General features: G+C 40.3%; 1 protein-coding gene across 3 annotated transcripts in view; it reads right to left on the bottom strand.

The window, feature by feature from the left end:
- Positions 1–12250, bottom strand: part of GPR65 (G protein-coupled receptor 65) — a 101760-nt gene that overhangs the window by 69877 nt on the left and 19633 nt on the right. For all 3 annotated transcript variants that reach the window (XM_070249595.1, XM_070249596.1, XM_070249597.1), the window contains one exon: positions 6531–6840. In XM_070249595.1, coding sequence (XP_070105696.1) covers positions 6531–6628 — 98 coding nt within the window. In that variant the 5' untranslated portion in view covers positions 6629–6840. Of the gene's footprint in view, positions 1–6530; positions 6841–12250 lie in introns of those variants that run through there.

Here is a 12250-nt window from a genome sequence, read left to right as displayed (position 1 = left end):
AGCATATTACTATTGCGTACTATAATCTTGCCTTTTAAACGTTCATTTCAACTAAGTTCTATAAGTAACTATATACCAGTATTCATGCTGATGTCTCTAGACATGTTGTGTGTCTGAAGTTTGTTCTTTAGTAGATTCAAAAAAGGGTTAAGGGAAAAATATTCCCTGAATTCTTAGATTTGGAGCCTTTGATATGGAAAGTCAGTTTGGCTGGTTATAAAAGCTTTGGCTCACATTCTTTTTCCTTATCACCTTCAATATATTACTTCATTTTCTTCTGGAGCATTGTTTTTGAAAAGTCTGATGACAGTCTAATTTTCTTTCTCTAACAGATCACTTGATCATCTTCTCTAGATGCTCACAAATAAATGTGGTTAAATACAAGAGTTTGTTCTTAGCTCTACTTTGGGAATTATAAAATAAGATCATGTCCAAGCTTGGAGAGAATCTGAGGAGGATATGAAATTCATTACGAGGTGGTGAGAGAGGATCTACCTGGCTTTGGAGAAGCAGTGGTTCAGAACACGGGCTGCAGAAGCCAGTGAATGAGCCCCTCAATAGAGAGTCATTTACATCTATACATTCCTTAGAGAGTTCCAAAAATTTACTGGAAAGTCAAACCCTAGAGAAGAATAGATTTCAGATAGTCCCTACAACAAACCTAGTAATCCTTATATCTTGAATACCAAAGAAAATAAAATATTATTTTGCAGTCATAGACTGCTGAGTCTGCTAATACGCTTTGGATACATTTTAATGGGTTTGGCAAAGTGATTAGAAATGAATGCAAATGTGCACTCTATATCAGTCTTGATTAATAAGGCTATATGATAAAATAGAGGCAGGCTTCATTCACAATAGTAAGCAAAAAAAAAAAAAGTTTTTAAAGAAGTAATCCAAGATTTCTGATTCTAGGAAGCTGGTGGATCAAGTTAGTACAAAAATTTGAATAACATGCAGAAATTCAGGAATTTTATATGATACATAGTAATTTTAAAAAAACATGCTTGCTGACTTCATGTGAAAGAAAGAAATTCTGTAGGGGTAAGAAATAAATAAAAAACCAGAACTATAAGTTCAGATAATGTTACAGAGACGTTCTAACAATTCTTTAAAGGACAAATAATGTTCATGTTATACAAACTGGATTAGAAAGTAGAAAAAGAGGGAAAAATCTTCATCTCATTTTATGCCATATGCTAATCTCTATAGATGCAGAGAAAGTATTCATAATAATACTATTAATTACTAATGCTAATACTAATTCATAATAGAAACTTATATCAAATTTCTTTAACCTGAGAAAGGAAATTACGAAAAAGCCAAGAGCAAATATTATACTTAATGGTGAAAACTGACAAGGATGTTTTCTATGCAAGTTTTATTCAACATTTTTCAAGAAGTCCTCGTTAGCACAATAATGTACGAAAATAGATAGAAGTTAAAAGAATAAATGAAGAAGAATCAAATTTTCATTATTTGTTAGCAAAATTAATATCTACATAGAAAACTAAAGGAATTTAAAGACAAACAACTAGAACTAGTTTGACTTCATCAAAGTTGCTAGATACCAGATTACCTTATGAAAAATGAATTCATTCTGATACATCAACAACAAGCAATTAAAGGATAAATTTTTAAAGTGCCATTTACAGTATCAAAAATTGGTAAGTGACAAAATACAGAAGTGACCTAGGACTAAATCTAATGTAGATGCCTAAGATCTTTATGGAGAGTGTTATTAAACTTTAGTGAAGGACATAAAAGAAGATTCACATAAAATAGGAACATATGCTAACTTTCTGGATGAAAACTCAGAAATATGGAAAAATTCCCAAAATTTATCTGTTAAATTCAATGCAATTCCAATTAACATCTCAACAGGGTTTCCTCACGGAACTTGATAAATTGATCCTAAAATTCCAGTGGAAATACGATGGGCCAAGAAAAAAAATTTTGAAGAAGAAAAATTAATAAGGGGAGGGAAATTTGCCTTACCAGATACAAAGATTTATTGTAAAACTATATAGTAACTAACACAGTGTGGTTAATGGTGCAGAAATAGGCACAAAAGATCAATAAAAGAGAAGAGACAGTGTAGATATAGAATTAGGTACACACCAGGATTAAGAAATATGGGGAAAGCAGCATTGCACAGTGAAGGAGAGATAGCTTTTCAATAAATGGTGCCCCAAAATTGGTTTCTCATGTGAAAAAATATAAAAATATAAAAATATAAGTTGAGTGTTACCACACACACACTACTCATTAAAGTAAATTTCAGACAGTGTTCTGAGTATTAATCACAGACTCCCCACCTGAGGAAGTGGCATACTTATCATCTACCTGACGATTTATAATTGGCCATGTGAAGAAATGAGGCAAAGAGTGTCCCAGGCTGAAGGACCAGCGTTTGCCCTGATGCAGAAAGGAGCGAGGCATGATGGAGGGGGCCACTGTGATGGAAACTTAGGGAATGGGGCTAAGTGGCCAGAGTTGAGATTTGATATAGTGTTAGCATCAATTCAGACCACAGAGTTCTTGTGGGTCGTGTTATGAGCTTTAGAATCTATCCTAAGAGCAAGAGAAGCCAAGAAAGCTTTCTGTGAAACAAGTCCTAATCAGACTTTTAAACGCTCCCTCTAGCTGCTGTGTGAAGAATAGATAAGAAGCAGGAGTGGACATGCAAACACCACACTGGAGTTTATATCAGTTGTCCAGGGGCTTGAATTACAGAGGAGGCTATGGTATTATGAGAGTAGACATTTTAGAACAATATACCTAAAATGGGAAAAGGTCACATGAAGAAAAATGTATTTTGTTACAGTTCTTCCCATAATTTCATAAGGAAGGTAAGAGTCTCAAGTGAAATGAATCTTCCAAACATTGTTAAGGCCAACAAAAATGGCCTGCTCCTTTATGTTCGGAGCTAAGGATCAAGGAAGGTGATGGGCCTTGTCTTTGGGTGGAAGAGAGGAGAGATGAAGGAGAGAATGCTAGAATTGCTGAAAGAGATTTGTTCAAATTACATGCATTCTGGCCACCCCAACCTTCCAATTCAGACATCAGAAATTCTATTAGGGGGACAAAATTGGGTGAATTATGGAGAATTTACTATCACAGGATATGGAAATCCTATCATATTGTTGGCTTACTACATCTAAGAAAAGCTATTCTGACTATTCTCGGGAGACGGGAGGAAGTGTATTGCACTTGTAAAGAATGAGCTCTTCACAACCTCCCCCCAAATATTTGCTTTATTGTGAGATCTCAAGTAGTCCTTGAAGAAGTGAACGCCAGGGGGACAGAAGGTGGTAAACTTCGAGTCAGGGACAGTTGCAAGGGTAATAGAGAGGACTGAGCATGAAGGACCACGGCCCTGGCCACCATGGCTGAGTGCAGGAACATCATGGCTGGACTCACAAGTGAATGGCCAGAGTGGGACAGCAACATCATGTAGACACTCAGGGCCTGGACTCCTCACCATTTTTCCAGCATTGTGTAACCTCCAAAGGAGCAAGGGAAGGAGCCCCAGGAGTGCCTGAAGCTTTCTCAAACTAAGCATCTTGCTATCCCTATCCCCCGGCCCACTGAGAAACATGGCCTCTTTCTTAAGAAGGGAACTTTCCTAAGAAGGCCCTTTTTGAAGATTCTGAACTCTCCAAGATTTCCCCTAGTAACTTTGGAATGCTTATACTTATTATCATACGCTTATCCAGGTACAACTAGGTTCCATCTGAAAGATACCTTCGGGATCACCTAACCGTCACTTTACAGACGAGACAACTGAGTATTTGCCCAATGTCACACAGAAAGAGTGTGGACTAGAATTCAGGTCTCCTGCCTCCCACTCTAGAACTGTATCCATCATATACTTTCTACCTGAGTAAAGGTAACTTGACCCAGAGGCACAATCTATTTCTAACCTCCTGCTATTAAACGTTAACTGCTTCTAGGTTTGCATTCAATTTATGGAGTCATATAGTGAATGTACAACAGAGGAAATTCAGCAGGATGAATTCTTTACTTTCAGGCTCCCTACTGTTCTCACGCATATTACTCCAACTCTCAAAACAGAATTTGAGTTTCAAGGAGTCAGTGAAATAAACCCTGCAGAGCCGTTACATCATGTACGTCTATTGGGGGATGAACATCCACAGAAAACATGATGCCTCTGGCAGATTAACAGTTTGTTTTGAAAAAGGCTTGTTTCTAGAAAAAGATATTGAAAGGGAAAATAACTTGCTTTTTTTTTTTGAGGAAGATTGGTCCTGAGCTAACATCTGTTGCCAATCTTTCTCTTTTTTCCTTCTCCCCAAAGCCCCAGTACACAGTTACATATCTTAGCTGTAAGTCCTTCTAGCTCTTCTATGTGGGACGCTGCCACAGCATGGCTTGACGTGTGGTACATAGGTCTGCACTCAGGATCTGAACCTTTGAACCCCAGTGTGCAGAAGTGGAGTGCACAAACCTAACCATCACACCACCAGGCCAGCCCCTCTTGCTTTTGTTTTTGATTGAAAAAGAAGGCAAATTTAAAATGTATTAGTGTGTGTCCTTAGATATTTGTGTCTCCGGTCATTTCTTGCAAAAATATCCATGTGTCACCAGTCATTCATACATAGGCCTATGGGAGTATTTTCCACAATGACTCTCAGGGAATTTAGGTCTTTGAGATATTTCCTGAGAACATGCAGATAGAGCTACAGCCATGCCTCCCCTCTTGGAGCATCATCATAGTCATTTACATACTAAAGGCTTTGGAAGGCCTTTCATTTAGACTGATTCCCAGACTTCTTTGACCATGGAACCCTTGTTAATTTTTTTCATTACGCATCCTTAGAACTCAAGTTCTACAGAATACCCTTTGGGAAGTGCTGGTTCATGATTACTCTCTAGAAGCTTAACACTCTGGAGGGGCATTTTTGGTGACAATGGCTCTCTGTGGAACTTTATAAATGTAGCTTTAGCTGTGAGCCTGTCACCAAAGTAAACTCTTGACATCAGCAGACTTTCTTTTGTCACAAGGCGACAGTATCTGTCAACTTTTTTTCCAACTCCTGAATGTCTAAATTATTCTTAATGAATATTAGCCATTGCCATGGTTGAGATCCAGACCTCAGCAGAGCCATTCTTGTCCCTCCAGCTTCTGCTTTCATACTTCCCAGATCACCTGGGCAGAAACCTTAGCGCTTATGCTTGTCAACAAGAAGTCTATCCCAAGCACTGGGAGTTCCGTCTGTGGAAGGTTTGGAGCCTCACAGCAGCTTCTTTGCCCTTTTTCCTTTCCCATCTCTCTTCTTTGTGTTCTTTTCCCCAATCCCTCAAAGGCCATCTAATTCCTTTCTTTGTCATATGCATGCGATTTTAGAAACTACTCTGGGCGTGCCCTTGAGAGGACTCACCTTTTACCCCAAGCAGTTTATCAAAGTATTTCTACCAAATTAATGGAAGACTCCAGGTAGAATTCTGATTACATTTCCCATATCTTTGTTATTGAAACTACATACATATATAGAGGAAAGACGCCAAGAACAGTGCTTGCTCAATAACTGTCAGTTCCCCTCTCTCTCTGTTGGTCTTTCAGAAGTGCCGAAATCAACCCTGGCTGCACATTACAACCATGTGAGAAGCTTCTAAAGTACAATTATCTGGGCCCAACTTTTAGAGATTCTGATTTAAATGGTAGGGTCCAGCAATTTTTAAAGCATCCCAGACAATTCAATCGTACATATTAGGATAGAGTTTCACTGATTTAGAACATGGAAGCAATGAAAGTGAAAAATGCCATCAGCTACCAAATTATCAGAGAGAAGAAATGTTGAAATATTCCACAGGGAGCGAATACACCTGATCACTCACAGCCGCTATTCAGCTATCCACCTGCTCATCCACAGCTCTTCACACACAGCTTTCCTTCTAGATGCTCAGAAAAGTGTGACAACATAGTAATTTATCCTTGCTCCTACCCATTGAACTCCAAGCTTGTGAGAATGACAAAATAAATCTAGAATATTTAGGCACTTTTCTCATGGCTGTCATTAATATGATGTCACAGTTAAAAATTTACAAACAGGGGTGAGTATTTGACCAGCTTCCACGCACCCAGTGCAGGGCACTAGTAACTACCACCAGAGGTTGAAAATCCTGTCCTGATGGTTTGATTTCTAGGGCCACTCCTGATACCAACCAAGGGAGTCTGGGCTCCCTTGGAAGCACAGCTTAAAGCCAATGGCAAGGAGAAAGTAGAAGGGACGTAAGGAGAATCAATATGAGGATTTGTTAGCAAGCAGACTGCCACTAGGTGTGACTGATTGCTCACTCTGTGGGTCCACCCCCTGAGAAGACATAAAAACTGCATCTCAGCACCTTCCATTGGTCAAGGAAGAGATAGAAAATCACCCAGCGGGAAATTGATGAGCAGTAAACTTAGGCATCCTCTTTGTATAGATGACTGGTCTAGAGTCTGGAAGGAACAGGATTGGAAAAGTAGTGACAAGACAGTCTAGGGAAGAGGTATGGAGACTGACCTGTAGGAATGGACAGGATGCATGCAGATATTATTGCCTACTGGAGAACATCCACTGCAGAGGGGTCTTCGAATAACCAGTGGGAAAAGATGACTCATCCTGTTTGCGTAAGCCAATCTCTCTTGCTGATTGCCTCTGTGCTGGACAATGGCCCAAGAACAGAGTGGTCATGTGGCAGAGACAGAGGCTTGCATGGGCTCCCTCTGATCTAGTTAATGCCACTCTTCAATGTCCAACCTGTCAGCAGCAGAGATCCAGGAGATCAGCCAGCCTTTTGGTAGCAGATTGATTACAATAGACATCTTCCACTCTGTGGAGACAGAAATTTTTCCTTACAGGAATTGATACTTAATCTGAATATAGGTTTGCTATCTATAGAGTTTACACATAGTTGTACTGTAACAATTATGGTCCAACAAAGTCAAGGCAAATAAAGCTTCAGCCTCCTCAAAGATGCAGTTCAAGTCACCCCAAGAGGACACCAATCCAGACCAGTGTCCTCTTGCACGCTGAGACAAGAATAATCTTCCTAAAGTACAAATTTGATCATGTCATTGACCTTAATATAAAAGTCCAAATTATTTATCTTGCTAAGAGATTCTCTAAGATTTAACTTCTGTTTCTTTCCATCCTGTATCTTTTGCTACTTCCTCTCTCACAGTCAGCTCCAACAACACTGAACTACTTTCATTTCCTTAAAATGGAACCAGGCCTTTGCACATGCTGTTCCTCAGCCTGAAACTCCCTCCCCCACTTGCCTACTGCCTACTCAGCTTTCATGACTCCAGCCTTTCCTGGACGCTCCAAGACTGAACTAATTGTGGTCATGCCCACCCTCCCTTCTTAATTAACTCTCACTGTTGTTAGAGCTGTCAAGTCAATTCTGACTCCTAGCGACCCTGGTCCAGCAGAGAGGAACCCTGCTCACTCTTTCTGGACAATCCTCTCGTGTTTCTGGTGCTATATCAGGCAATGCTCTGCTGCTATTCACATGGTTTTCATGGCCAAATTTTTTGGAAGTGGGTGGCCAGGTCCTCCTTCTTAGTCTGTCTAGCCAGGCAGCTCCACTGAAACCTGTCCATCATGTGTGACTCTGCTGGTATTTGAAACACCGGTGGCATAGTTCTCATGCTGCCACATGGGTGGTGTGGTTCTCTGACAGGGAAATGAACCTGGGCTGCGGTGGTGAGAGCTCGGCATCCTAACCACTAGACCACCTGGGCTGGCTAACTCTACTGTAACACTCACTATATGTATTGTTTGCCTCTAGATTCCCTGTTAGACTATTATAACTTTCCCAATACTCCTAGAATCCAGCAAAAATTAGACACTTGACAAAAATTCATTGATAGAATTAACAAATGAATCGAATGTTTTTCTTTTCTATTTATTCACGATCCTTTATAATATCATTTAAAAAGATGTGTACATTTCTTTTCTCATACACTTCTTCAATGTACTTAATAAAATGAAATGGAATATGAACAGCATGAAATTGACGGGAAAATTAACCAAGGGTAGTTTATATCATTGGGCTTAACCTCTTACAGTAGCATATAAGAAAATAGGTTAAATTCCATATACAATTCTCAATCATTTAGCATTCTCCTACTACAGTTTTATACTTAAAAAATCCTGTGTTCTATTTTTATCATAACAGTGTATTGCAAAGCTGAACATGCAACTTCTTGACCATTTATCTCACTGATAGCCTTGAATTTTATGTGATAGCATAATAATTAGAATTTAGACTTCACAGTGACTGATAGAGAATAGCAATTTGACCTGGCTGTTCCCTTCTCAGCTGTTAAAAAGGGTCTTCAGGAGAGAGCGGCAGTCTTTTCCCAGTAAAGCATCTGCAATATGTCTATGATATGTGCAGTCATGAGCCACATGATGTTTTGGTCAATGACCAACTACATATACAGTGGTGGTCCCATAAGATTAGAGGCATGGCCTAGGTGTGTAGCAGGCTATACCATCTAGGTGTGTGTAAGCACACTCTATTATGTTCGCCTATGAAATCGCCTAATGATGCATTTCTTAGAATGTATCCCTGTTGTTAAGCGATGTATGACTGTATATAAGTATCTCCTGAAGTTAGAGGAGTAACACTCCCTTTGCATCTTGACTCAAGTAAGACTACTCCTCAACAGGGATCAATCAGACTTTACTGAAAGAGAGAAAGAAAGCCAGGCTGCTAGAACAATATGGAAACTGATAGGCTATGTAGGATGGTGGTTAGGGTCACAGGCTTTGGACTCAGACATTGGGTTCACATTCTTGTTCTGCTTTTAGCCTCTCTAAGCTTCAGTCCTTTCATGTACAATGGAGATAAAATTACTTCATTAAGATTGTTGGGGAAATTAAGTAAAGTATTGATGTAGAGTTCTCAATACATAGTATACTGGCAATGCACTCATGGCAGCTATCACTGAGTTCCCAGGAAACTGGGACAATAAGGGAATCTGATCAAAAGTCTTCCAAAGCAGAATATTAGAGAGGGGTGTGGGGTGGAGGAGCAAACGGGACTTGAGAGGGGACAAAGGGAGTGGCCATTTTTTCTACCATAAATTTTATCAAACCACAGCTTTCAATCTGGGGTTTGGAAATCTAAGCAGTCATCCTAGGACCCAGCAGTGCAGAAATAAACTGTGGTAAGCCTGGTTATATTATGGAAAACATTCTCAGTGAACTGCAGGGGGGAGATAGCAGGAAGATCCATGGCTGATGCATTACTTTTAAAGGATTTTCATAACTCACTGGGACACACAGGGATGTTTTGTGCTTTTGCCTACTCATAAATAGATAATAAGCACAGTGACTCACTTGTCAGGGAGAAAACTCGATTAGCTTTTTTTTTTTTTTTTTAGCAATAAGCAGAATCACAGTAAATCATTTCCTTACTGCAAGCCTGGAGTAAACTGGAGGTTAATTTGTCATTAATTCATTTCAACTTTCATATAGTAAAAAACACTGCCACAAAATGGAATGAGTCAAATGGCTTTAGAACGTTTCTTGATGTAAGAATTACAAAAAATCATGCCTATAAAGAAAACATGTATATATATACATATATATTTTTATGGTGAGGAAGATTGGCCCTGACCTAACATCTGTGGCCAATCTTCCTCTTTTTGCTTGAGGAAGATTGTTGTTGAGCTAACATTTGTGCCAATCTTCTTCTGTTTTGTATATGGGACACCTCCACAGCGTGACTTGACGAGTGGTATGTAGGTCTGTGCCCAGAATCCAAACCTGTGAACCCTGGGCCAATGAAGCAGAGTATGTGAACCCAACTACTATGCCACCGGGCTGGCCCATGAAACATTAATATATTTTTTATGCTCACATATTAAGGTTGAGATGATCTATATAACATTAGTACTTTATCACTTTCAAATCACTTTTATATCCAATGTTTCATTTGCACTGAATAACAAATACCACTAGATGGAATAGCTGTTTAGATCTGTCAAAAAAAAAATTGCAAGCCCAAAATGGCATCATTCATGCCAAAAGCCCATGATACCAAACCTAGATTTAATGCCTGATCTGCTCACAGTTCCAATTCTCCCAGAACTGTAATCTTAATTGACTAGTCTGGAATTTTCTGGTCAAGCACCAGTAAGGTAATCTGTCACATGGGCCCTCTCCACCCCCCAGAGGAAGAAGTGGTGATCTGCGTGATAAAACCCGTGCCAGTCTCCTTCCCCAGAAAAAGAAGATGCCCTGGCCCAAAATAACCCTTTCTTTTCTTTTGCTAATGGCTCCCTTGCCCCACCCTTCTTCCTATAAAACTTTCCGTTTTGTATAATGCCTGGGTGCATCCTTCTACTTGCTAGACGGGATGCTGCCCGATTCATGAATCACTTAATAAAGCCAATTAGATCTTCAAATTTACTCAGTTAAATTTTGTTTTTTAACAGATCTTCATATTAAAGAATAGGAACCTCAGTCTTGGAGAAGTTGTTGGATTCGTTCAAGGTCATACAGCTAGTAAATGAAGGAACAAAAACTAGAACAAGTCCTGTGATCCCAAAGTGAGAAGAAGCCCCACTCCCTGCCACCGCTGTTACATATGTTCACCATCCCATGTGTTGCAGTGGATTTTTATCACAGGTGTTTAGCAGGCAAGACCATAGTATGGGAACTTAGGGGCGCATGTTCAAACGACTCATGGATATTTCCCTGATTTGGTGAAGGAATAGAGTGTACATATAACTGAGAAATTGAATTCTCATCTATTTCTTCTCCGGATCCACTCTTCATCCTTCTCCATTCAGTTTTGTGCCCTGGGAGGCTGACTTTATGAAACCACTACAAGGAGATTCCTCACCTCTGGCTTCCTGGTGCTCCATCCAGTAGGAAGCCCCTGCAGAAAACTGGAGGGAGGGAGGAGAGGAAGCTTTGGGTATCTGGCCCTCTCCCCAGCTCCCATTTTGAGACTGTGTCCCTACTAAAGGTCATAGCTTCGGTCCAGCCACCCTCTCCAGACAGTCCTCTGTGCCTCCAGGTTTGGGAACCACTCCATCCTCTTGCCCCTTCAGGGCCAGGGGTGTCAGGGCGCCCAGATGTTACTACCCCCAGGAACTGTAGCATCCCTGTGGCCCCCCTACACTCTGCCCTTGCCTTTGTAAATATGTCTTTGTTAAATTCGCCTCAGATTGTCTGAATTTGAGTGAGCCCTCTGGTGGCTGCCAGGATCCTTCCTGAAATTATCTTCCAGAATGAACAGTGTGGAAGTTCCATATTCTCTATGCAGAGAAGTCCAATTTCTCCCTCTCATAAAATTAAGTAAACTAACATCCCCTTCAAGTGAATAACACAGGGTATATGTCTGGTATGACAGGTGTATCTGGACCACACAGCCTAGAGAGATGCAGTCATAGAAACAGACTCTTTTCCTCCTTCTTTTGAAACAGCTTGTTGATTTTCCTTTGAGAAACAACCCTCTCTTCTTTCAGTCTCTGAGGTTAGGGCGTGACTGCCCTACACTCCAGGAGCAGGCGTGGTCCAGGAGAGAACTGAGAGCTGTCCATCTCTAACCACAGTGATGGGTTTAAAGTTGGGAAGAAGGGCAGAGGAACCAGAATCATGACTTTTGCCAAAAGTATTAAGAAAAGATTTCTCTTCACACTGTATTTTCTAAGCTGTGGAACATAAGCCTGGAGATGCTAGTGACTATCTTTGACGTGATATAAAAGCCAACATAGCAAAAGGTGGAACTGGAAGATTGGAAAAATGTCTACTTGAAAACATGAGCTGAGCATCTGAATTCAGTCATATCTGAAATTGCCCCTGGACACTTCTTCCCCGGGCGGATAATCTTTTCTTCCCTTAAACAGTTTGACTTGTCATCTGCGTCCAGAAGAGTCTGCAGTAAAGGAAAAACTCCTGATTTGGGAGACTTGACACTTATTTCAGACTCTGTCATTCAGGAGCTGTGTGACCTTCGGTAAATTGTTTTACCCCTCTGGGCTCAGGTTCCCTATCTATAATATGAGGATTTTGTACTAGATGTTCTTTAAATGCCTTTCCAGATCTGGATATGGAGAAGGATAAACAGTGACCAATCTTCCAACTCAGCTAGAACTAAGCGGAAAGTTATGCTTCAAATTGAGCTCCTTCTCTGTCCCCAGCATATTGAAGATAGCCGAGAGACAGCCCTGCTCTCCATCCAATAAAGGGAACTGCACAGGAGGACCATAGCCAGCCCT

Source organism: Equus caballus, chromosome 24, assembly GCF_041296265.1.
Source record: "Equus caballus isolate H_3958 breed thoroughbred chromosome 24, TB-T2T, whole genome shotgun sequence".
In the NCBI taxonomy this organism is placed as follows: Eukaryota; Metazoa; Chordata; class Mammalia; order Perissodactyla; family Equidae; genus Equus; species Equus caballus.
This window is presented reverse-complemented; position numbering and strand designations above follow the sequence as displayed.